This window comes from Nerophis ophidion, linkage group LG13 (assembly GCF_033978795.1).
Source record: "Nerophis ophidion isolate RoL-2023_Sa linkage group LG13, RoL_Noph_v1.0, whole genome shotgun sequence".
In the NCBI taxonomy this organism is placed as follows: domain Eukaryota; kingdom Metazoa; phylum Chordata; class Actinopteri; order Syngnathiformes; family Syngnathidae; genus Nerophis; species Nerophis ophidion.
Genome location: NC_084623.1, coordinates 28064594 through 28092082, shown reverse-complemented (window position 1 = coordinate 28092082; position 27489 = coordinate 28064594). Strand labels below are relative to the sequence as shown.

Genomic DNA, 27489 nt, shown 5'->3' with positions numbered 1-27489 from the left:
TGTCATCACAACATTCTGTTGTGCTGATAAAAATCTTTCGACTAAAATTTTGGTGCATTACGACCTAAAATACAAAAAATATTCTTGTAAATCTTAAAATATATAGCGTCACTACTTTGCGGTGTGGAACACAACTCCTGCGATAATCGAAGGAATACTTTTCATTATTACAAATGTTCATAACCTTTGTATTATTGTCTATATTATTTCTAGTGATTTATTCATCCATAAGTTTATCCATCCATCCGCACATTCATCGATCCATACGTCCGTCCGTCCATCCATCCATCATACATTGTCGCTAGGATATATTTAAGGTAAAGACTATGGTACTTCTCTCTGCAGCTTTCGTTTTTCTGCTTTCAGCTCATCCTCCACTTTTTCTGCACTCTCAGCTGCTGACTTGTAGCGCATCACCTGACCCTCAAGTCTGCTCACCTGAAGAAAAGTCCAAAGTACAATAAAGTACACACAAACATTTCAGCAATCTTGTTTTAACTTACATTTTGTTGTAAAGCAGTCACTTCTTGTTCTGCTTTCACCAGTTTGAATTTCATGTCAGTTATTTGCCTGCTGCAGTCTGCTGGTAGATAAGCTGACATGATGATGTCTGCTATTAAAGACACAAGTCAACTTGGTGACTTACTCTGCCCTTCAACCATGTTGGGATCTTTGCCGTTTTCTACAACTTCACCGTCTGCGCTTGTACTTCCATTTGTGCTGTTGTTTTTTTGGCCCAGTTGGTCTTTAAGCGTCTGTATCTGAAAACATCACAGTGACATACAGTATTTCATGATCGCTTCATGGCACATAGTTTGACAACAACCACCAACTCTGTGATGTTATGAAAGAATATTCCACCAGCAACCTCCTGAACGACATGCTCAAGAGTACAAAGACTTAAAATTAAAAGTACACACTAAATATTCACAACTTGGACACATTTTTTGCTAACAGGTGTTGTCAGAGTGTTAATGGATGTGTGTTGACTTATTTGAGGGGGAAGTAAAGTGAATGTATGCTGCAAAGCCAACTGTACACTGACTACTCAATTTGTGTCATCGCTTCAGTTTTGTCCCACATCATCAAAGATATGCGCAAATACCAGGAGTGTACTCACTCTTATCTGCCTATAAAGATCGCAAAAAATCACCAACACCCATCTCTTAAGTAGACAAGTCAACTTTAAGAGCCACAATGACGAGATTTCTGCATGGTGCACATATTTGCGATACAATTAAATATTAAATAAATTAAACAGTCAGAAAATTCACCTGGAGAGGAGGGTTGATGGTTTTCAGTTTAGTGAAGTGAATTATACAGCAATTTTCTCTAGTGACTCAAAGCGCTTGACATAGTGAAACCCATTATCTAAGTTACATTTAAACCAGTGTGGGTGGCATTGGGAGCATGTTGGTAAAGTATATAGCCCAAGGACAAAACGGCAGTGATTAGGATGTCGGAAGCGGAGATCGAACCTGCAACCCTCAAGTTGCTGGCACGGCCGCTCTACCAACCAATCCACGCCGCCCCAGTTCAGTTCAGTTTATTCATTTATATGGCGTATTTAAAAACAACCCCAGTTGGCCAAAGTGCTGTACAGACATAATAAACCATTTAAAAAAAAAAAAGGGCACGCAGCGTCACACTTACATTGTAACACAGAAGGATGACTAAAATTCAACACTAAAATATACAAACCCCGTTTCCATATGAGTTGGGAAATTGTGTTAGATGTAAATATAAACGGAATACTATGATTTGCAAATCATTTTCAACCCATATTCAGTTGAATAAAGACAACATATTTGATGTTCAAACTGATAAACTTTTTTTTTTGTGCAAATAATCATTAACTTTAGAATTTAATTCCAGCAACAATTGACAATGAAGTTGGGAAAGGTGAAAACATAAATACTGATAAAGTTGAGAAATGCTCATAAACACTCATTTGGAACATCCCACAGGTGTGCAGGCTAATTGGGAACAGGTGGGTGCCATGATTGGGTATAAAAGCAGCTTCCACGAACTGCTAAGTAATTCACAAACAAGGATGGAGCGAGGGTCACCAATTTGTAAGCAAATTGTCGAACAGTTTTAGAACATTTCTCAACGAACTATTGCAAGGAATTTAGGGATTTTATCATCTACGGTCCGTAAAATCATCAAAAGGTTCAGAGAATCTGGAGGAATCACTGCACGTAAGCGATGATATTATGGACCTTTGACCCCTCGGGCGGTACTGCATCAAAAACCGACATCAGTGTGTAAAGAATATCACCACATGGGCTCAGGAACACTTCATAAAACCACTGTCAGTAACTACAGTTGGTCGCTACATCTGTAAGTGCAAGTTAAAACTCTGCTATGCAAAGTAAAACCCATTTATCAACAACACCAAGGAACGCCGCTGGCTTCTCTGGGCCCGAGCTCATCTAAGATGGACTGATGCAAAGTGAAAAAGTGTTCTGTGGTCTGACGAGTCCACATTTCAAATTATATTTGGACAATGTGGATGTGGTGTCCTCCGGAACAAAGAGGAAAATAACCATCCAGATTGTTATAGGCGTAAAGTTCAAAAGCCAGCATCTGTGATGGTATGGGGGTGCATTAGTGCCCAAGGCATGGGTAACTTATACATCTGTGAAGGCACCATTAATGCTGAAAGGTACATACAGGTTTTGGAGCAACATATGTTGTCATCCAAGCAACTTTATCATGGACACCCCTGCTTATTTCAGCAAGACAATGCCAAGCCACGTGTTACAACAGCGGGGTTTCGTCGTAAGAGTGCGGGTACTTTACTGGCCCGCCTGCTGTCCAGACCTGTCTCCCATCTAAAATATGTGGCACATTATGAAGCATAAAATACGACAATGGAGACCCCGGACTGTTGAAAGACTAAAGCTCTACATACAACAAGAATGAGAAATAATTCCACTTTCAAAGCTTCAACAATTAGTTTTCTCAGATTCCTAACGTTTATTGAGTGTTGTTAAAAGAAAAGGTGATGTAACACAGTGGTGAACATGCCCTTTCCCAACTACTTTGGCACATGTTGCAGCCATGAAATTCTAAGTTAATTATTATTTGCAAAAAAAAAATAAAGTTTACGAGTTTGAACATCAAATATCTTGTCTTTGTAGTGCATTCAACTGAATATGGGTTGAAATTGATTTGGAAATCCTTGTATTCCGTTTATATTTACCGGTACATCTAACACAATTTCCCAACTCATATGGAAACGGGGTTTGTACTTTAAAAGAAGTGCAGAAAAACTCCTAAAAATTGATGGCCCTTTTTTCCCCCGGCATATTTGTGCTTTAAGTAAGTAAGATATTAATATTAAACATGTTATAATTATTAAAAACCCCAAACACCCTACGACCCGGAGTTTATCACTGATGACGTGTTCATTTATCACCAAATAGCTTGTATTAAAAAATAATAAACACAAAGCGTTTTACTTTGAATTTCCACCAGTAGGGCTGTAGATTTACTTCAGAAAAGAGAAGTGTGGGATTCTTCTCTTGTAGCCTTATTTGTATTGGACTGTGTTACTTGTTTGTGTTTGAATTTTAATAAACAAAACCCGTTTTCTTTTAAGTAATATAGAAATTAATCAGAAGTGTCCATTTTATGAAGTTAATATAGTTAATCATAGTACTGGCACCAAATGTTATTCAAAAAAGTTTTGATTTTGAATCGAGAATCCCCAAGAATTTAATCGAATCATGAGGTGTCAAAAGATTTACAACCTTATCAACCAGCTATATTTAGTTTACGTGTTGTGCTAGTTCTTGTCCCACTCTACCCCTATCAATGCATTGTTTGCTCTGACATTTGGTAAAAATAGAAGCCTTGCATATTTTATTTCAGAAGCATCAGAAAAAGGACTAAGTTGACACAAAGAGTGCAAAACAGCAGCTGTATCTGAGCAAACCGCAATGAACACATATTCTGCGGCAGTTGGGATATGATGTATGGTAATTAATCCTAAGGCTGATTCATCCATCCATCCATTTTCTACCGCTTATTCCCTTTTGGGGTCGCGGGGGGCGCTGGCGCCTATCTCAGCTACAATCGGGCGGAAGGCGGGGTACACCACTTCCAAAGGCTGATTCAACCTGTTGTAAATAAGGTAAGATGATTATTAATTCATGTTAAAGCTGATTTAAAGCTTGTTTTTATCCAGTCCTTCTCAAATAGTGGGGCGGGCCCCCTTGGGGGAGCGTGGTGTGATGCCGGGGCGAATATGATAGACCGCATGTAGCACTTGACTTCACTGTAACCACGTTGGGAGACGAGGACAGGCCAGTGTGTTGTTTCCTTTAATGTTAATAAACCTACAATTTTATGCAGATGTATATTTACAACAATGTTAGGAACAAATTATACTATTTATAGTCACAGTGGAGAGTGGGGGTGGCGCAAAATATTTTTGTTTTTCTTGGGCGGGGGTGTAATAGAAAATAACTGAGAAGCACTGTTGTAATGAAGTGAAGTGATTTATATTTATATAGCGCTTTTCTCTAGTGACTCAAAGCGCTTTACATAGTAAAACCCAATATCTAAGTTACATTTAAACCAGTGTGGGTGGCACTGGGAGCAGGTGGGTAAAGTGTCTTGCCCAAGGACACAACGGCAGTGACTAGGATGGCGGAAGCGGGAATCGAACCTGCAACCCTCAAGTTGCTGGCACGGCCACTCTACCAACCGAGCTAAACCGCCCCGTAATCTAAGGTAAGATGTATGTTAATTCATGTTAAGCTGATTTAAAAGTAACCTATTATGCAAAACCATCTCCTTACCTATTGGTACCCGTTTTTGTGTATTTGGGATTTGCGTAAGTACCGAAAATCTTACGCTGTAGTCAATAAGGTTCTTCTTTTTCGCTGTCTGTCCTCTTGTTGTGGGGCAGACTGTCTCGTACATGCACATACATCTTTTGCTGTTTCCATTTCTAATATAAAGTAGCGTGTAGCTCGAACTTATATCTGTCAGTAGGCTCGATTTGGAAGCGCTAAAAATTACAACATGGTTGGCAGGGAGAAGACTTTGGCATGTAAATAAGCCTGCCAAAAAACAGCGCACCCTTAAAAGGCGGTCAGAAGGTGTCCCGAAGACAGTCTGTAAAACCTAATCTTTGCAAAATGTTGACCAAATAACCACCATTACATTTTATGTATAGCACAAGGAGGTGTTTTAAATATATATAAAAAAATATCATTGTAGTACTTTAAGATCAACCAATTCAAAATGGAAATTTTAGAACAGTTTCAGCTGGTCTCACAGTTTTGATCAGGAGTGTATTTTGATATTAATCATCTAGATTAGCATTGTTGTGAATGGCAGAGTAAAGACATGGATGATGTGCGTATGGAAGAACAGTACTGGACCACACAGAACCTTACCCCTATCAAAACTGTTCAATCAGATGAAAAAACATCAGGCTTACTTGCTCTATCATTTTTTCTCGCTCGTCCACTAGTTTCCTGAGGCGAATCTCTAGAAAAAAATCAAATATACTTTAGAAAAAACGATACTTGGTCAAAATTGAGAAAATTTCAATTCATGCAAGCTAATACAAAATTGAAGTAATGAGGTAACGTCATACCAGGAGTGGGTGGGGCCAGAGGCGATGTGAGGGGACTGGGTCAGGTGCATGCAAAGTGCATCAAGGAACGTGATGGGAGTGTTAACATGCACACACTCAGGAGAGGACAAGTTTTCCAAACAACAATATTTGGATGTACAAACCCTGTTTCCATATGAGTTGGGAAATTGTGTTAGATGTAAATATAAACGGAATACAATTATTTGCAAATCCTTTTCAACCCATATCCAGTTGAATATGCTACAAAGACAACATATTTGATGTTCAAACTCATAAACATTTTTTTTTTGCAAATAATCATTAACTTTAGAATTTGATGCCAGCAACACGTGACAAAGAAGTTAGGGAAAGTGGCAATAAATACTGATAAAGTTGAGGAATGCTCATCAAACACTTATTTGGAACATCCCACAGGTGTGCAGGCTAATTGGGAACTGGTGGGTGCCATGATTGGGTATAATAACAGCTTCCCAAAAACTTCTCAGTCTTTCACAAGAAAGGATGGGGCGAGGCACACCCCTTTGTCCACAACTGCATGAGCAAATAGTCAAACAGTTTAAGAACAACGTTTCTCAAAGTGCAATTGCAAGAAATTAAGGGATTTCAACATCTACGGTCCATAATATCACCAAAGGTTCAGAGAATTTGGAGAAATCACTCCACGTAAGCGGCATGGCCGGAAACCAACATTGAATGACCGTGACCTTCGAGCCCTCAGACGGCACTGTATCAAAAACCGACACCAATCTCTAAAGGGTATCACCACATAGGCTCAGGAACACTTCAGAAAACCACTGTCACTAAATACAGTTTGTTGCTACATCTGTAAGTGCAAGTTAAAGCTCTACTATGCACAGCGAAAACTATTTATCAACAACATCCAGAAACGCTGCTGGCTTCTCTGGGCCCGAGATCATCTAAGATAGACTGATGCAAAGTGGAAAAGTGTTCTGTGGTCTGACGAGTCCACGTTTCAAATTGTTTTTGGAAATATTCGAAAGCATGTCAAAGGGGAAGCGAACCATCCAGACTGTTATCGACGCAAAGTTCAAAAACCAGCATCTGTGATGGTATGGGGGTGCATTAGTGCCCAAGGTATGTGTAACTTACACATCTGTGAAGGCACCATTAATGCCGAAAGGTACACACAGGTTTTGGAACAACATATGCTGCCATCTAAGCGCCGTCTTTTTCATGGACGCCCCTGCTTATTTCAGCAAGACAATGCCAAGCCACATTCAGCACGTGTTACAACAGCGTGGCTTCGTAAAAAAAAGAGTGCGGGTTTTTTCCTGGCCCGCCTGCAGTCCAGACCTGTTTCCCATCGAAAATGTGTGGCGCATAAAATACGACAGCGGAGACCACGGACGGTTGAACGACTGAAGCGCTACATAAAACAAGAATGGGAAAGAATTCCACTTTCAAAGCTTCAACAATTAGTTTCCTCAGTTCCCAAATGTTTATTGATTGTTGTTAAAAGAAAAGGTGATGTAACACAGTGGTGAACATGCCCTTTCCCAACTACTTTAGCACGTGTTGCATCCATGAAATTCTAAGTTAATTACTACTTGCAAAAAAAAAGAAAGTTTATGAGTTTGAACATCAAATATGTTGTCTTTGTAGTGCATTCAATTGAATATGGGTTGAAAAGGATTTGCAAATCTTTGTATTCCCTTTATATTTACATCCAACACAATTTCCCAACTCATATGGAAACGAGGTTTGTACTACAAGTTGGAAGATGTCTTATACAAAACATTTAAGAATTATTGCATCAGTATATTTGTCTTTTATTTGTGGAAGGACATGTTAATTGAGTGGAGTTAAGCATATAGAGACAAATACATTTTGCTAATAAACTCAACATGTTAACTCCATGGAAATAGATAATCCGATAAAGTCCTATTTTGAACCAGGACTTCTTGTTGTAGTTGAAGACGTTCCTACTTCAATCCAAAAGGTTTCTTCAGTTCTGAATGTGTTAAAGCAGTCTCTGCTGAGTGTTCACGCAAGTCTATAATAAACAGGTGTGACCTTTTTCTCTTTTTTTAAGGGTTCCGACAACTCGTAGCTTGTGTTCATGGGCCTCCAGAAAATCTAACCACACAGACCAGTGCCTACTCTTCGACTCCCATCACCTAGGTCCTATCTGGGTCTTTTTTAAAACCACCAAAAACCAAAGGGCCACTACACTTGAAAGAAAACCCACAGCAGTCGGCCGTCAGAGCCAGCAAGGCTTTCTCTGTTGACCTAACACAAATCATGATCATAAATTGATAAGTTAATTTTGTTTTTAATGTATTTTCCCTAAATAAATGAATGTATTCATCATATCTTTTTCATGTCATGTTAGGCTCCAGTGTAGCTGTTTTTATAAGAGCTTTTATCCAATCAGAATTCAGCTAGCTTGTTGCCAGCGTTGCATGAAACATCCCTAGGTTGCCACATATTTAACCTTTGAACTTGACATTAACGCCTCCTGTGATTGGGTACTCACTTGTGACTCTGCATGGGAGCTACACTTAGCTAGCAGAGAATTCGGAGACTTACTCACTTTTTTACACCAGTGGTTCTTAAATATGGGTACGCGTACCCCTGGGGGTACTTGAAGGTATGCCACGGGGTATCTGAGATTTTAAAAAAATATTCTAAAAATAGCAACGATTCAAAAATCCGTTATAAATATATTTATTGAATAATATGTCAACAAAATATAAATGTAAGTTCATAAACTGAAAAAAATAAATACAACAATGCAATATTCAGTGTTGACAGGTAGATTTTTTGTGGACATTTTCCACAAATATTGATGTTAAAGATTCCTTTTTTTGTGAAGAAAAGTTTAGAATTGAGTTCATGAATCCAGATGGATCTCTATTACGATCCCCAAATAGGGCACTTTAAGTTAATGATTATTTCTTTGTGTAGAAATCTTTATTTGTAATTAAATCACTCGTTTATTTTTCAACAAGTTTTTAGTTATTTTCATATCTTTTTTTCCAAATAGTTTAAGAAAGACCATTACAAATGAGCAATATTTTGCACTGTTATACAATTAAATAAATCAAAAACTGATGACATAGTGCTGTATTTTACTTCTTTATCTCTTTTTTTCCAACCAAAAATGCTGTGTTTTGATTAGGAATTACTTGAATTAAAAAAAATGTTCACAGGGGGTACATCACTGAAAAAAGGTTGAGAACCACTGTTTTACACGATGGCTGAAGGAAAGGAAAACGTTAAATAGGTTGCACATATACCTGCAAGACTATCTTCAAGAAGGACATTACAAGATAAGCTAGATCCTGTGAAACGAGGTCAGCTGACCCCCAAGGTATCCAACCTGTTGCAGCCAGTGAAACGGTTTGTCTGCCACTTACAATCGAATCAACCAGCTATGATCAGTACCCCTGGCTTACGGCTTACGATGGATTCTGCAAATTGTGAGTTCAAATATTCTATTTCTTAATTTTTTTCAGGTTTAATATGTTTTTACAATTTTTTTAATTTTGAAAGTACAACGTAGATGTGTTTTAACTAACGAGACCTCCATTCAACTTTGAGGGATTACCATGACCCGGATGAGTCTTTATATTATTTAGTAACTACGACATTAAATCAAATCCAACTTTATTGTCGTTTACTGTCATATGACAGAATTGTTTCTTCGGTCTACGGATGGAGAAGATGGCTGAATGACTTTGACCAAAACAGCTGCTGACAGAAGCTTGCATTTTACATTCTAAAAGTTCAAATGACTTATTTTTTTGCAAATATAACACAAAAATATGAAATTTGAAGTTCACAGAAAATCAAACAAACCTGGAAAAGAAACTGTTAAATGTTCTACTTCATCAACAAAATACCGCTATATTTAATGTTGAAGTCTTCATCTAAGTCATCTTGCAATCCTCTTTGCCTTTGGTTTTTCCTTTCTTGCAATTGTTCTTCACATCTTTTACGGTCACTCTGTTTGCACCTACTTCATGCAGTTGTTCAACAACATCTAAAGCTTCTTCTACTGGTAAAGGCACAGCCTGGTCTTTACTTGTGTTTTGTAAAACACCAAACCCCCCAGCTTTGGAAGACTGTCTGTCTTTTGGAACAAAGGTTTGCTCATCCATCGCACTAATCTTCCCCAATTTTTCCTCATGCTCCTCCACAATTCCTAGATTTTTAGATGAAGCTTCCAAAGGAACCAAAACGCTGTGTTTCTTTACAGCATCTTTGTTTACTGAAGCTGCATCAGTACACACCTCATCTTCCATTTGCTTCCCTTGTGGCACACACATTTCACTCTTGTCATCCTGGTCTATAGTGGTGTGTATTTCTACAGCCACATCTGTGTTCAGGTCATCAAAATCAAAGGATTGTCCTTCCTCATTTTCTTCGGTGTCCTCCTCACTGCACTGCTCGGAGTTACTTGTGTTACTGGGCTCAGACTTCTTTACACTTGATGATTCCAGCAGTGGTTGTGCAATCAGACTTTTCTGGTCACTTTTGCCGTTTTTGTGCTCCGTGGGATTGTCTTCAGAGGCTAATTGCTCAGTAGTAAGTTGCTGCACAATCATGGGACTGATATTATAAGGAGAGCTTTGTGTCTGCCCCTGTGTGTCGGAGGCAGCATCATCAATCTGATCTTCATAACCCAAAGTCAAACGTTCAGTCTGAGTCTTATCAATGTCATGCTCATGTGAAGAGTTCTTTGGCTTCACTAAATCCAACAATTCATGTTCTTCCTCAATTTCAGACAGGTTGGAGGTTTCATCCAATATATGATTGGGATTGGTAACAGACGGAAAATATATTTCTCTGCTTCCTACTTGTGGCTCTTCATCCTTTTGATTTGTACACGTTCTCACTAGCCGGCCTTTATCAGAACCCCCAGTGAGCACATCATCATTGTTGGAGTTCTTCGCAGCAGACAGTTCAGATGGTGACTCTGGGAGTTGGACAGTAGACTCCTCAGTCACAGACAAGTGAATATGGCTTTCATTTTTAACATTACTTTCCACTTCTGTTATTTCATTATTACACTTTGCAGCTCCATTGTCTTGTCTGTCTATGGTGGTCACGTGATCTTCTGTGTCTACAGTCGTCACGTCATCCATTGTGTCTTCAATTGTCATGTCATCTTCTGTGTCTACAGTTGTCACATCATCTTGTATGTCGACTGTTATCACGTCATCTTGTGTGTCTACGTTTGTCACGTCATGTGTGTCTGTGGCTGTCACGTCTTGTGTGTTTGTGATTGTCATGTCTTGTGTGTCTGTGGTTGTCACGCCATGTGCGTCTACGGTTATGTCATCTTGTGTGTCTACAATTGTCACGACTTTCTGTGTTTCTATGGTTGTCACGTCATCCATTGTGTCTTCAATTGTCATGACATCTTCTGTGTCTACAGTTGTCACATCCTCTTGTGTGTCTACGTTTGTCACGTCATGTGTGTCTGTCACGTCTTGTGTGTTTGTGATTGTCATGTCTTGTGTGTCTGTGGTTGTCACGCCATGTGCGTCTACGGTTATGTCATCTTGTGTGTCTACAATTGTCACGACTTTCTGTGTTTCTATGGTTGTCACGTCATTTTGTGTGTCTACTGTTGTCAAACCATCTTGTGTGTCTACAGTTGTCATGTCATCCTGTGTGTCTAAGGTTGTCACGTCATCTTGTGTGTCTGCAGTTGGCATGTCCTCTTTCTCCAAACTTTTATTGGTGTTGGTGCTAATAAAGTCAATACAAAAACTTAACCTTGGATCAGAACTCCGTGTAGATCCTCCCTCACTTTTCACAGATTCTAAAGTTTGTTCCAAGTTCTGTTGGTCTGTGTGCTGATCACTTTGTGTTTGACTGAGTGGTAAAGGTAGAGAGATTTTTTCATCTTTTATGTCTACTTCTGCTTCCACATTCTGCTCATGATTGTGTTCATCTGTATTGAACATTAAATCCATGTTTGATTCTTTGGGGTTTTGAACGATTGATGTTTCGTGGTGTTCTGCTTGTGCAGAATCGACTCGTTTAGCATCTTGCCTGTCCGTCTCTTTTAAAATTCGATCCTCGCCTGGTTCCTGCACTGCTTTCAAGTGCTTTTCATTATTCCATTGACCACTAAAGGAATCCATCTTGGATTTGTTTGGCTGTTCAACATTTGAGACTTCAGTGTGTTCCATTTGTTCAGTAGCCTGATGCTGGTCGGTCTCTTTGATAACCTGATCAGCAGAAGATTCTTGAATGCATTCACAGATGTGACCATCAGTGCTACATTCTGAAAGTGCTGCAAGTTGGATTTTTTTTGGACATATTCTATCATTGTGCTTAGATTGAATTATTTCCTTACAGGACACTCCTTTCTTTGTGCCTCTCCTCTTCTTTTTCTTCTTTTTCCCAAGAGCATTAACACTTTTAGGTGGAGCCTCTATTTGTATTTCTTCTCCTTCATTATTTTTAGTCTCAGCATTTTCACTTCCACAATGGTGTTCAGTGTTTGAAACACCTAGGATAGCCTCAGACTCAAGTACTTTTACATTTCCTACTTGGGGACGCAATTCAGAATCTTTTGTACATTTTCGCTGTGAACATGATACTGCATCTTTGACTTTTTCCAGACATGATTCTGAATCTTTAGAATCTTCTTGTGTACGGGATTCTGAATGAATAACATTTTGTAGACATGATTGTGTGTTTATCAAATGACATTTCTGTATGGTTTTGGGTTTGTGTGGGTTCTCCTCAAAGACGTTAATAAACTTATCTTTAAAAACATCATTGGTTGTTGTAACTATCTCCTCTAAATCTGACTTGACATGTGGAACATCTTCAGAATGACTTGCATTTTCTTCCAACTCCGAACTGAGAAGGAGTTCATTGAAGACTTTTGTGATTGGGAGTTTATCAACTTCAGCCTGCCATTCCAACCTTTGGCCACCATTGACTACTTTGAGAGGTATTTCATGTTCTTTTGAGGATTGCAATGTGCTGCAGGATTCCACTATTGATGCCTTGTCAGTATTAGACAGCGTATCAGCGCTCAAACGACTTGTTTGGATTTCCTCAAACACATCTTGATGCTGCTCTTGATCCACCGCTTCCTTTCCACTACTTCTTAACTGAGCGTCCACTGAGCTTCCTGAGAAACCATGAAGAGCATACAGTGATAAATGGCCAACACACCCGCACTTGAGACATCATGAGTAGAGAAGAAACAGCGGAAGTCAAGACAAAGTTCTTGTTGATTCTGCATAGTCGAGATGACCAAGGAAAGATGTAAAAAAAAAAAGCAGGAAGGAGAACAAAGGTATTTTCTTATATGATCACCAGAACATGTGTGGGGTATTAGTATCAGTGTAGTGGTTTGCAAAGACTTACACAATTGATCGAGTTCTTCACCGCACCACTTAATGCCAGTAACACTCATATTTAATTTGAAAACAACATTTGAGACAATGGTACTTGTAATGATTGATAAGTAAAGTTTTCACAAAAATAGTTTTTCCTGTGATAACTTATACAGAGAATGTTAGGTTTTTTAAGAGATAACTACACACTTAAAGAAAGAGGTACAGGAGCGACTCTTGGAATCGCAGCTCTTTTATTCCCAAAAATGTTATGATTTTGGGGATTTTTAGCATCGAGCTTCTATAACTACTCTTAGATTATAGAAAGCACGGATTCTGACTTTCTTGTCTGTATTATTAGCTAGTGCTTTTGTTGAGGTGTCAAAAAACAATCTGGCTACTGTCCTTTTCATATGTCAAGGAAAAAAAGCATTGATTTAAAGGGGAACTGGACTTTTTTGGAATTTTTCCTAACGTTCACAATCAATATGAAAGACATGACGACGGATGGATTTTTAAAAATGCATTCCAAATACTAAATAAATGCGATCAAAAGTCCGCTTACAATGGAGTCATTCAATTTGGCCGATAGAGTGCCTTTAAAAACATCCAAACATCTCCATTAGGGTTTTATATACAGTACATAATGTAAGAACATATGTAATGTAGTAAAAGGCACAGTTATAATGACATTAATATTCCCGTATTTTTTTATCATTTTAAGCATACACGGTACATTAATTTAAAAAACGCATCACATTTGCTTATTTCTTTTTTTTCTTCATCACAGATGAATACTCACTGTAGACTTCATGAGAGCCAACAAACATAATAAAACATCACTTACTGTGCAAAGTCTGCTGTCATTTGGATGCCGACTGATATGATGATTTAGGTGATAAATGTCTCATAATCCTTGCAAAGAAATGGGGTGGCGGGACAGGGGGAAAAAGTGCTTTTTGTGTTGTTCTCGCCAGTTCCAGGTCCTAAGTGGCGGTCATAGTGTCCCAACTTGTTGGATTATATAACCAGCCACCTTCTGTCCAGGTGAGATGCATGATTTATGATCTATAATAAACGTACAGGGAGCAGGGAAGCGAGAAAGCAGCAGACCACTCGATAATGTAAACATCAGCTATAAACTATAAATTAACTATAAATAGTTTGTCTGTGTTAGCGCTAGGAATGATGTTGGTTAAGAAATTATCGTGTTCAAGCCCATTATCGAATCCTCTTATCGAACCGATTCCTTATCGAATCCAGATAGGTTGTTGTGTGTGCATTGAGTTCCAAAAGCCATAGATGTTATATGACTGTGCTGGCACGCTGTTTATATGGAGGATGGAGGAAAAGCAGACATGACTGAGGACAGCATGCAACCATTATAGGGTGAAGGTTTCAGTTGAGAGAGGACGCTAAAGGCACGCCCCCAGTGAGCATTTAGTGCTGCTATGTGCGTTGTAAATAAAATAATTGCCGACAAACACATCACCAACACGGACGAGGTGCTGCTCACTTTTGACATCCGATCACACTGTGGAGAAGAAGGGGACCAGCACGGAAGCGAATCCATACGCATAACGAGGCTAGAGAAGTTGGTTTTTAATGTTATGCCAGTTTGCTATGCTAATGGACAACAACACTGACTTTGAAAATGACGAGAGGGAATCTGGCGTGTTTGATTGAGAACTTACCCAGCTGTTCATTTCGGACACAGAAGATGAGGACTTTGATGGATTTGTGGATGAGGATTGATAAAAAAATAAAGTGAGTACATTGATAAATACTTCAATAAATTACAACCCAACTTAGCTTTGCTCCCTTTTTAAAACAGCATGCTAGCGTATGTTTTAAGCTAGCGTATGTTTTAAGGTAGTGTATAGTTAACCATGCCTGCGGCCAAAAATATGCTGCACCTTATTTATGCCTTAAATACAGAAATAGCACCCGTAACTGTCATGGCGCCTTTTAATACGGTGAGCCCCATGGTCGCAAAAATATAGTACAATGGCTTCGATACAGGAACCGGTTCTCAAAAAGGGATTCAAATCCATGGAATCAGTTATTTTCTTATCGAACAATCAGGAGAACCGGTTTCGAACATCATCCATAGTTAGTGCTTATAATAACAATATCATTAATACTTGGTTAATATTCAAATCATGAATTGTAAATGAAGTATTGTTTGCATTTTTAAATGGTTATTTATCGGATTTTATGGGCAAAATAGGGGAGTTTCCATTGTCTCCGATGTAAGCAGACTTTTATTTACGTTTATTTGATATTTACAATGCCTTAAAAAAATCCATCCGTCGTCATGTCTTTCATAATGATTGTGAACGATATGCAACATTCCAAAAAAAGTGTGGTTCCCCTTTCAGCGGGGTTTTACACTTATTGGGCTGTTTTGGTCCTGATTTTGCACCTTCCCAGACAGCAAACGCCTGATTATTTTATGTCTTATAAGATTGTTTAATGGTTCAAGGCGTGTTAGAAGATAATTTGTTCCAATAACTGGCTCTAAAATGGTTAAGGCCAACAATCGTAATTACGACCTTTTGAGGAAAACCGACGCGTCCCGACTGATTTCTGCATGAATTGTTAAATACAGGTAATACAGAAAGTGGCCAATCACTTAACAAAAAAAAGAATTGCAGCTACTTTGTCAGCTCGCTCACTAAATTATAAGTCTTTTTTTTGGGTTTGGTAATTGTCTTTCAAAAATATTTCCAAAATCAATATCATTCCATCCTCATATGTCCTCTTCTATATTGCTTGTTTTTACGGTCGTTGCTACGGTGGTTGACTGCCTGCTATAACTATTTTTCGCCATTTTGTCCCATCTCTAGGAGTGGGCAATACTGTAAATTTCGGTATCAATCCGGGCTAGTATTGCCGATACTGATACCCATACATGCCCTAATCATTGTAGCAATTTGTGAATTCACCTTAAGTTAGTTGAATATTAACATAAGAATACAGTAAACATGCATCCTGCAAAAAAGTTTTTTAAAACAGAGAACGAGAGAGAGCGAGAGAGAAAGAGAGATGCTGTGATTGCATAAACTCTGTGAGGTTATGCTGTGTTGATATGATCATAACACACCACACACATAACCATCAAAACTGCTCAAACTCTGATTTTTTTATCTTAATGTAACAGATTAAAAAATATTTTCAGATTTATGTGTGCCAGCCTGTAGTGTAAAAAATTGTGTTTATGCCAGCAGCCAGGTACACAAAATATACTACATAATTAATATTACCTTGATTTCATGGCTATGTAATAACGTAAATCAAATATGAAGATTCAAAATACTGCAAAGTCAAGTTATTTTGTCCGAACTTTCATTAGATGAGATTGCTTCTCCTGCTAGTAGTTAATGACAGCATCTGCCTTACAGAGTAGAATTCAATAAGATTAGTGCAGTAACACATCAGAATAAAAGTAATGGAAACATGAATAACATTTGTAAGATGAATGATCAGTGGAAAGGATTGGGGCCAGGAGAGGAAGAGGGAATTTAATCATCCCATGACAAATGGTGTGAGTAAATGCATAGTTCTCCTTGAGGTTAGTGTAAAATAGAGATAAAAGTAAAGTATGAAAACTGAAGAGTTCACTCCAAAAAGTATTTCGCTCAAATTCCAATAAATTCTAGAAGAATATATCCATCCATCCATTTTCTACCGCTTATTCCCTTTCGGGGTCGCGGGGGGCGCTGGCGCCTATCTCAGCTACAATCGGGCGGAAGGCGGGGTACACCCTGGACAAGTCTATAAACATTTTCAAACAATGTGATGGAAAAACTGTTTTTTTTTTAGTGTTAGCATTTTGGAATGAAATCCTTTAGTTGGCAAAGAGAAAAAGATTACGTCTGTATTTTTACCCAGCATGCAGTTTACTTCAGTTTGGGAGCTGCTGCAATCCTCGCGGCTGCTGATTGCTGTGTCCATTTCAGCAGCCCCGCCATTGATGCTCAATACCACGCCATGTTTCTGGAAGAACATTGTTATTATTATTAGTAGTATTATACCCGTATTAAGAACAATCTAATATTTCATCATCATACTTGAATAAATAAATAATACTTAGCATCACACTCAGGTAAACAAATAATACTTTATCATCACATCAAAATAAATACCTCACTACTACACTAATATAAATAAATAATACTCCATCATTGCACCAATATACATAAATACTTTATCATACAGTTAATGTAAATAAATAATACTTCATCATCAAACTCAGGTGATAATTTATACTTCATCATCACATTAATATAAATAAAAAAAAACTTCCGCATCACAATAATAAAAACAAGTAATACTTCATCATCAAATTGATATAATTAAACGGAAAGATGTTTACATCATGTTTATGTGAACGGACAAACATATGCTTACATTATGTTTATGTGACTGGACAGACAGATGCTTACATTGTGTTTAAAAACTGTTAAGCCTGTAATAAGGACTGTGAAGAGATGGTCAAATGAATCAAATCAGCAGTTACAGGCTATCTTAACTGCAATGGGGCTGAAGGCAGGGTACACCCAGGAAAAGTCACCACGTCATCACAGGGTCAACAAAGATCGAGAGACAAGCATTCACACTCACATTTACACACTAGGGCCAATTTTTACTTTTACAATAATATGCTTACATTATGTTTATGTAAACGGACAGACAGATGCTTACATTATGTTTTAAAACTGCTAAGCCTGTATTAAGGACTGTGAAGAGATGGTCAAATGATTCAAAGCAGCAGTTACAAGCTTGCTTTGATTGTACTGACAAGAGTGGCTTTGAAGTTGATCAGCTAAAAGAAGCTAAAACGAGAAACTAAAACAAAACTTGTCACTTATGACCCCGCGACAGTTTGGAAAGGCCTGCGAGACGTCCCAAACAGGAAACCCACCCTCACCCTGCAGGTAACAATAGACTGGCTGAGAACCTGAACAGGTTCTACTGCAGGTTTTCACAACCATCCACCACAACATTCAGTCTCTTGCCATACCTGCTCCCCAAAGCCTCCTCACTGTTCCCCTCTGATGCTCTGCACTTTGGATCTGGAAAAAGGATCTGTCCCAGCTCTTCCAGAAACAAAAAACAGAAAGACTCAACGACCAGACTGTGTCCTAAATGAGAGTCTGTGCTGAGCAGCTGGCCCCCATCTTCACACAGATCTTCAACTCATCACTGGAGCTCTGCGACATGCCCTCTTGCTTCAAAAGCTCCACCATCAGCCCTGTTTCAAAGAGACCTGCTATCACAGAACTCAATGACTACAGACATGTAGCCCAGATGCCTGTGGTCATGAAGTCCTTTGAGAGACTGGTTCTGACCCCCTAGAATAGCATCACAGGCCCCTGCAGTTTGCCTATCAGGCAAAAATGTTGATGGAGGATGCAGTCAACATAGGACTGAACCACATCCTGCAGCAACTTGACTACCCAGGGATCTACGCTCGGATCCTGTTTGTGGACTTGATTTCTGCATTTAACACTATCATCCCAGATATCCTGCACCGGAAACAAACCCAGCTCACAGTCCTGGCCTACTCCACCTGTCAGTGGATCACCAACTTCCTGACAGACGGCAGAAAATAAGGCTTGGGAACATCACATGCAGCACTCAGACAAACGGCACTGGCACCCCCAATGGGTGTGTTCTCACCCCACTGCTTTTCTCCCTCTACACCAGTGACTACACCTCGGAGGATCCTTCTGTGAAACTCTTGAAGTTCACAGATGATACCACCGTCATCGGTGTCATCCAGGATGACGACTACTCTATAAACCTGCCTATAAACGGAGATAGTACAGTTGGCTCTCTGGTGAAGTCAAAACCATCTGGAGATAACCCGCTCAAGATTGTGGAGATGACAGTGGACTTCAGGAGAAGTTCCCCGCAGCCAAGTCACAAACTTTTTAAACTCCTACCCTCCATCGGCATTACAAATCACTGTATGCCAACACAGCCCATCAGAAGAATAGTTACTTCCCTCAGACTATCAACCTGAGGAACGCTGGAAAACAAAACAACTTTTGAACTTGTTGGGACATTAATCGGTCACTTCATTATCTTTTTGCTTTGCTCTATTCACCATTGTACTGTTATTTATTAGCCTTGAACATATTAGTTATTTATGTACTTGTTTATATTGTTATAGTTTAAATTGAAAAAGAAAGCACAGTGTACCAAGTCAAATTTTTTGTGTGTGAAAATGTACATGGCCGATAAAGCTGATTCTGATGTCTTACTGTGAACGGACAAAGCGATTATGGCCCACTCTGAATACTCCGAACCCTGTTTTAGCCTTTGAGACTGTCAGGTAAGGGGAATTTCCCTCGAAACAAAGTAAGCTCAGGAACCTCCCTAGATATCGAGGGAGTGGAGAAATTTCCAAAGTTATAGAGGGAGTGGAGAAATTTCCAAAGTTATACAATGCATGCTAACACTGTGGCATGAAACAAAGATAAGTCTACAAATGTAAGTAATAGGCTTAATTATTGATTACCATAATAATTAGACTCATAGTTTTGTTTAGCTGTTAATCCTTTGCGAATCCATGTAAATATTAGCAACTTTTTTAATTATTTGTGTTATTTTTTAATCGCTTGTTAAAACGATCTAGTTCTAGTATTATGTGTGCTCTAATTCTTATTTTGCCCAAATGTATATTAGTTTTATCATTGTAGAAAGAATAAAAAGCAAATGTTTTCAAATGTTTACTGCATGTTTTAACCGCTCATTAGAACAAGCTAGCAACAAAGTTAAAGCTATTTTTGGAATACTGCATTTATTGTTTTTCTAATCGGCCTTATTGGTAATGTAACATGATATTTGTAAAAACAGTATACATTTACATTTACCCTTTGCCGTTGGTTTGTGTCTGGAAACACACGTAAGCCCTTACATTATCTTTATGTGAACGGAAAAAAATGATTCTTACATTATGTTTAGGTGAACGTACAGACAGATGTTTACATTGTGTTAATTTGAATGGACAAAAAATGCTAACGTTATGTTTTTGTGAAGAGACAAACAGATGCTTAAATTATGTGTGTATGAGACTTTGTCCAAATTTTAGCTAATTGATGTTGTACATCACTACAGATGTTGTATTGTAGTATGTGTACATCTGTTATAAATATGTGTATTGTATATTTTAGTTTCTGCTGCTAAACATGTAACAACTCACTTACCTGCTAAATAAGAGTAAGTACATTAATATAATTGTCTTGTCATGTTTTTATTAATGTGATGTGATTGAAACAACCTCCACCTTTGCTGCTTTTGATTTGATTTCCAATAAATTGATTGTCAGTTGTCAAGTTAAACATAAGAGTGGACTCTTTAAAGCATTACCCTTTGACGGCGTCAACAGTATACAATTTCATATTCTTTGACGCCAATGCAGACCAAACTACGCTATGAAGTTCAATGTTTGCACATCTCATCTTTGTATTGCAGCTGATAACAAAGGATGGTACCGTTGAGATTTGAACCCATACAGCAGGCCCATTCAACTGGCGGCCACATCTGGCCTGCTAAAGCTTTTCATTTGGCCAGCCGAACATCACCCAAGGCTTGATGAAACCATTCGAACTAGGGTTGCTCATGTATGCAGTACTACCGCCACCCTACAGGGGGCAACATCGAGGTATATGGGTTACAATAAAGCTGCAGTGGGTGAGTAGACAACTACTAGTTCAAACCAAAAATAGCACTATCCACCGTGAAAAAAACCTAAATAATAGTTCAACAGCAACGGTACAAAAAAGAATCAATGTTTTGAAATTGCTGACTTTGTGGTGTCTTTTGTATTCATAGTCGTGTTGTTTTTTGCCTGGCGACCATAACTTGTCTGTACATGAAGTGTTGATTTTGACCAGTAGAGTACAATAACACCTTAGGTTTAATTGTGTTGAGCCACGTTCATTGTGTGCAATGTTTGTTTTGGATGTTGTTTAAGTTTTATATGCATAAACATCTGTAGTTTATTGTTTAAATGTATTAACACTAAACTTTCTATTTTATTTACAATAAATATACTATAGACATTAAACTTTTGTAATGTTTATTTTATGTTGAAATGTTAGGTCTTACACAGCTAAATGAAGGAAGGAGTGTAGAGAAAAAACTGAGGAAAGAAAACAATTCAAAAGAAGGAACATCAATCCTAAAAAAAAAATCTTCTGGATCTTATGTTTCTTAATCCAGTTAAGTATTTGTTCAGCTGCACACACTTGAATTGATTAGTTAAAGCAAAACAATTAACTTATCTCTCTTAAAGGAATACAACCTGTGGAGGCACTTTCTGACAAAACATTTAAATTTTAATGTCCGGCCCGTGAGCCACTGGGCTTTTGAAACTGCGGCTCTTTTTATTATGAGGTTGAATAGCCCGGCTGGTATCAATTTCCAGTATCTATTTCCAGTATCTAGTAATACATGTCGGTATTAGTATCGATTTGTAGTACTTTTGTGTGTGTCCATGTGGATTTAACATGATACATGTGCTGTCCAGTTGATATATTTAGTTTTGTTACACTTCTGGGTATCATTTGCAAGTTTGAATTCATTTCAGTTTGCCCTCAGTGTGTTGCCGTAGTACAGAATTAGTCTTTACCAATAAGTTGAATGTTCGAGTGTTGCCTACACGCTAGCTGTTTGATTGTAACGTGTATCTTAGGCTACGTTCACACTGCAAGGTCGGATACCCAATTCGGATTTCTTTGTCGAATCTGATCTTTTAGTGGCTGTTCAAATTACAAAAAAAGGGATTTCTAATGTGAATGCAATCTGACCAATCCAGACAAGATGTTATGTCATCGCACGCACTGCAGTGTGTACAAAAGTAAAAATGGCTTAAACTCTAGTCGGCCTCTCAGTACTGGCACATTTGTGGCAATTTCAAGGATTTTCTGCAATCAAAGTCAACATTTTCTGAGCCAAATTATTGTGCGTAGAGGATTAAGAAAGAAGAGGACAAGTATTTTGGCCCTAACAGTTTTACAGTGCGGCCTTTTCTGTGTGCGAGCAGTTGGAAAATTATTGTGCGTAGAAGATTAAGAAAGAAGAGGACAAGTATTTTGGCCCTAACAGTTTTACAGCGCGGCCTTTTCTGTGTGCGAGCAGTTGGAGACATGAGTTACATAACCTATTATTTTCACCTGTTTTCTGCTCTGTTGTCAACTATTTCTTTTGTAACCATTTATTTTGGCAAATTATTATCAGTGGCGTGTCTAGGGAGTGGGCAGGGGTGGCATGTGCCCCCCAAAGAATTTGATAGGCCACCCCAGGTGCCACCGCACTTGGAGGTGGAAAGATGTGCTAAGTGTTGCACTTGGGCTTCATCTAGTGGTATGCCACATACCGTATTTCCTTGAATTGCCGCGAGGTATATATTAACCGCATGCCTCCTTTTACCGCCGGGTCAAACCCGTTTTGCAAAATAGTTAGCGTATGCTTAGAATTAGCACATGCTTAGAATTACTGATGGGGTCAAACTTGTTTAGCAAAATAATTACCGCATCCCTCGGTTTTTACCCCTGGGTCAAACTCGTTTCGCAGAATAATTAGCATGTACCTCATTTTACCGACGGGTCAAACTCGTCACGTCACGAGTGTGTAACACGGGTGGGAAAGAAGCCATATTTCCTCTCATAGCATCCCCTCATATTAGTTTCGCCGTTTCCACGTTTAATCTCGCAAGTTTAACACAGGCGCTCACGTGACCCGTTGCAGCCTATCGCGCTCTAAATGATCCAGCGTTCCAAGATGGCTGCCAGGTGCGGTGGCTAAGCCTGGGGACATCTGAAGCGGGTATGTTTTAAAGTTGTCGTTTGCCTGCATATCTTAAAAAAATTGTCCAACATTTTACAACTAAATGGAAACTTATAGGAGCCGACCATCAGGGCCGAGTTGCGATGAGAGAGTATGGCGATGCTAAGATATTAAGCCGAGTTGGTAAGTGAATTTGTTTGCTAATAGTAGCTACTAGCCGTACCCATGTATTTTCTATGAGTGGTTATCATCAGGTTTTAATCCCGTTTCCTCCAATGTTTCTAATCCGATTAAATTTATATTTATGTCGAGTCTTTATTTTGGGTACTTACATACAGTTACTGAGTGTTGTGGCGTTTTAAGGCCATCTGCATGTTTTAAGCTATATATTAACTTTTCTGAAGGTTTGCATATTTATGTAATTGTTCATTTAGTTCTAAAAATAGGAGATCGTTTCTGTTAAAGGTTTAATTATTATTATTTATTTCTATTTCATATGTGTCGTTTGGAAAGGTTAAATGTGTTTCTTTAAGTTGTTTAACTGTTGCTATGGCTTCGGTTGCTATGGTTTCTGGTTGCTATGGTTACGGGCAGTTCCGTTTCCGCTGCCAGGTTAAACAAAGTGTTAGAAGAGCTCCGGCATTAACAAGCAACGTAGCGTCGGTAATACTACACGGAAGATAGTTCACCACGGTTGCAGTTCAGAAAAATAAGTGAAATGAAGTGAACTATATTTATATAGCGCTTTTTCTCTGGTGAATAGAAAATAATCACAGTAAACTTCCTATTGTTTAACTATACAAGCTGTCTCCTCTCACTCTCTCTTAGACTAGATTTCTTGGGTAAATAGTGAATAATTGGAGCATCCCCCCAAGGTAAAATACAGTCCTTTACAGGCTCCAGTACATTAATGTTTTTTTTTATTAAATGTGCTTTTCATGATGGTATCCTTACATCACACTGAAATTTATAAGCGCAGGCCTAAATTTACCGCATGCCTTTGGTAAGCGCCGGAGTGAGAAGAGGTTTTAAATTAATTAGCACATGCCTAAATTTACCGCATGCCTTTGGTAAGCGCCGGAGTGAGAAGAGGTTTTAAATTAATTACTGCTCAGGCGCTAATTCAAGGAAATACGGTAAATGCTTACATCAGATTTATTTTTAAAACCATCATTTTTTTAGGTAATTTTTTTTACCTGTGAGTGAGATTCAAGGCAATTCTTATTGACCAAAGGAAGGTGCACAGAATATACCTGGGTACTAATTTGGGAAACCTTTTAAACTCATGGCCAAATAATCAAAAAGAAACACAGAACACTGAACTATGTGGACATTATAAAAAAAAATCTAATAGTACCATACACAATACACAAATACACCCATCTAACCCATTTGCTAGGCCTGATGGGTAATATATACAAAACATTCAACACTTTGTTGGACATGTTTGACGCATTTCAGTTGCTTGAGGGACAATGAGGACATAAATAGAAAATGGATGGACGGATGAATATTTCTGATTGATTACAAAACAGGGCTTCACGGTGTAAGAGGGGTTAGTGCGTCTGCCTCACAATACAAAGGTCCGGAGTAGTCAGGGTTCAATCCCGGGCTCAGGATCTTTCTGTGTGGAGTTTGCATGATCTCCCCGTGAATGCGTGGGTTCCCTCCGGGTACTCCGGCTTTCTCCCACCTCCAAAGACATGCACCTGGGGATAGGTATATTGGAAACACTAAATTGGCCCTAGTGTGTGAATGTGAGTGTGAATGTTGTCTGTCTATCTGTGTTGGCTGATGAGGTGGCGACTTGTACGACGCCTTCCGCGCGATTGTAGCTGAGATAGGCACCAGCGCCCCCCGCGCCCCCTGAAACCCCAAAAGGGAATAAGCGGTAGAAAATGGATGGATGATTACAAAACTTAAGAGCCTGGTGGTAGCCAGGAAAGTAAACAAGGTAGGAATGGTTCACATACTGTAAATATTCAATGTTTCATCGTTTATACTTCATATTGTAGTGGCGGGCAATCTTATTTGGCGCGCTGCCAATGACGGGCAATATTAATTGTCGGATTCGGCCGACGCAAACATATTCGGGTGACGGGCAACCTTATCCAACGCGCAGTGTGCGCAAAAATTGACAGGCAATCAATCGTTGGATTTGGAACGCCCATATTCGGGTGTTGGGTAATTTTATTTGGCGCCCAGCAGCGCACATATCGTTGGGCAATCTTAATCAACGCACACATATCCGGGTGTTGGGAATTCTTTTTTAATTGATGATGACTGATGATGAGCAGCCAGGTTCCTGACAGCCGTGGTCGTTCACTGACTAAACGTAAGTCATTTAGTTACAATATATTTCCTACACGTTTGTTTAAGCTGTTACTTTCGCGTTACCTGTGATATTTAGCTTTTGAATTTGATGTATGATTTTCTGTCACTCCTCTCAGAGCTGTCACCTTAACGTGGTAGAGGAGTTTGCGTGTCCCGATGATCCTAGGAGCTATGTTGTCTGGGGGCTTCTATGCCCCCTGGTGGGGTCTCCCATGGCAAAGAGGTCCTAGGTGAGGGATCAGACAAAGAGCAGCTTGAAGACCGCTATGAAGAACACAAACAAAGGACCCAGATTTCCCTCGCCCGGACGCGGCCCACCGGTGCCCCCCGCTAGAGCCAGGCCCGGAGGTGGGGCACGATGGCGAGCGCATGGTGGCCAGGCACAGTCCGAAAAAGAGAGGTGGCTCCCCCCTCCAATGGGCTCACCATCCATAGCAGGCGTCATAGAGGTTGGGTACAGTGTGAGCTGGGCGGCAGCCGAAGGCAGGGCACTTGGCGGTCCGATCCTCGGCTACATAAGCTAGCTCTTGGGACGTGGAACGTCGCCTCACTGGGGGGTAAGGAGCCTGAGCTAGTGCGTGAGGTGAAGAAGTTCCGGCTAGATATAGTCGGACTCACTTCGACGTATAGCAAGGGATCTGGAACCAGTTCTCTTGACGAAGGGGGCGGTATAGCTCGGTTGGTAGGTTGAGGGTTGCAGGTTTGATCCCCGATTCCGCCACCCTAGTCACTACTGTTGTGTCCTGTGGCAAGACACTTTACCCACCCGCTACCAGTGCCACCCACACTGGTTTAAATGTAACTTATATATTGGGTTTCACTATGTAAAGCGCGTTAAGAGAAAAAGCGCTATATAAATATAATTCACTTCACTTCACTTGAGAGGGGATGGACTCTCTTCCACTCTGGCGTTGCCGGCAGTGAGAGGCGACGGGCTGGGGGGGCAATTCTTGTTGCCCCCCGGCTCAAAGCCTGCATGTTGGAGTTCAACCCGGTGGACGAGAGGGTAGCTTTCCTCCGCCTTTGGGTGGGGGCACGGGTCCTGACTGTTTTTTGCGCATACGCGCAAAACAGCAGCTCACAGTACCCACCCTTTTTGGATTCACTCGAGGGAGTACTTGAGAGTGCTCCCTCGGGTGATTCCCTCGTTCTATTGGGGGACTTCAACGCTCATGTTGGCAACGACAGTGAAACTTGGAGAGACTTTATTAGGAAGAATGGCCCCCCGGATCTGAACACGAGTGGTGTTTTGTTATTGGACTTTTGTGCTCATCACAGATTGTCAATAACAAACACCATAACATAAGGGTGTCCATATGTACACTTGGCACCAGGGCACCCTAGGCCGCAGTTCCATGATCGACTTTGTAGTTGTCTCATCGGATTTGCGGTCTCATGTTTTGGACACTCGGGTGAAGAGAGGGGTGCAGCTTTCTACTGATCACCACCTGGTGGTGAGTTGGCTGCGATGGTGGGGGAGGATGCCAGACAGACCTGGCAGGCCCAAACGCATTGTGAGGGGTTGCTGGGAACGCCTGGTAGAGTCTCCTGTCAGAGAAAGTTTCAATTCCCACCTCCAGAATAACTTTAAACATGTCCTGAGGGAGGCGCTGGACATTGAGTCTGAGTGGACGATGTTCCATACCACTATTGTCGAGGCGGCCGATCGGAGCTGTGGCCGCAAGGTGGTTGGTGCCTGTCGTGGCGGTAATCCTAGGGATGCCGTCAAGCTGAAGAAAGAGTCCTATCGGGCTCTTTTGGCTCATAGGACTCCGGAGGCAGCAGACAGGTACCGACAGGCCAAGCAGTGTGCGGCTTCAGCGGTCGCGGAGGCAAAAACTCGGACATGGGAGGAGTTTGGGGAAGCCATGGAAAACGACTTCCGGACAGCTTTGAAGCGATTCTGGACCCCCATCCGCCACCTCAGGAAAGGGAAGCAGTGCAATGTCAACACCGTGTATGGTGGGGATGGTGTTCTGCTGACCTCAACTGCAGATGTTGTGGATCGATGGAGGGAATACTTCGAAGACCTCCTCGATCCTACCAGCATGTCTTCCTATGAGGAAGCAGTGCCTGTTAAAAAGCAGTTAAAAAGCTCCTCGGTGGCAAGGCCCCGGGGATGGATGAGATCCACCCGGAGTTCCTTAAGGCTCTGGATGCTGTGGGGCTGTCTTGGTTGACAAGACTGTGCAACATCGCGTGGACATCGGGGGCGGTACCTCTGGATTGGCAGACCTGGGTGGTGGTTCCTCTCATTAAGAAGGGGAACCGGATGGTGTGTTCCAACTATCGTGGGATCACACTCCTCAGCCTTCCCGGTAAGGTCTATTCAGGTGTACTGGAGAGGAGCCTACGCCAGATAGTCGAACCTCGGATTCAGGATGAACAGTGTGGTTTTCTTCATGG

At 40.1% G+C, this 27489-nt stretch overlaps 1 protein-coding gene across 50 annotated transcripts in view; it reads right to left on the bottom strand.

The window, feature by feature from the left end:
• The window catches only part of lrrfip1a (leucine rich repeat (in FLII) interacting protein 1a), a 130228-nt gene that overhangs the window by 9459 nt on the left and 93280 nt on the right, over positions 1-27489 (bottom strand). For 47 of the 50 annotated variants that reach the window (XM_061918678.1, XM_061918663.1, XM_061918669.1 and 44 more), the window contains 2 exons: positions 16839-16947; positions 9231-12740 (listed from right to left, as the gene is read on the bottom strand). In XM_061918678.1, coding sequence (XP_061774662.1) covers positions 9511-12740; positions 16839-16947 — 3339 coding nt within the window. In that variant the 3' untranslated portion in view covers positions 9231-9510. Of the gene's footprint in view, positions 1-333; positions 439-503; positions 584-646; positions 762-5458; positions 5509-9230; positions 12741-16838; positions 16948-27489 lie in introns of those variants that run through there. The other 3 variants (XM_061918713.1, XM_061918711.1, XM_061918712.1) reach the window with 2 other exon arrangements.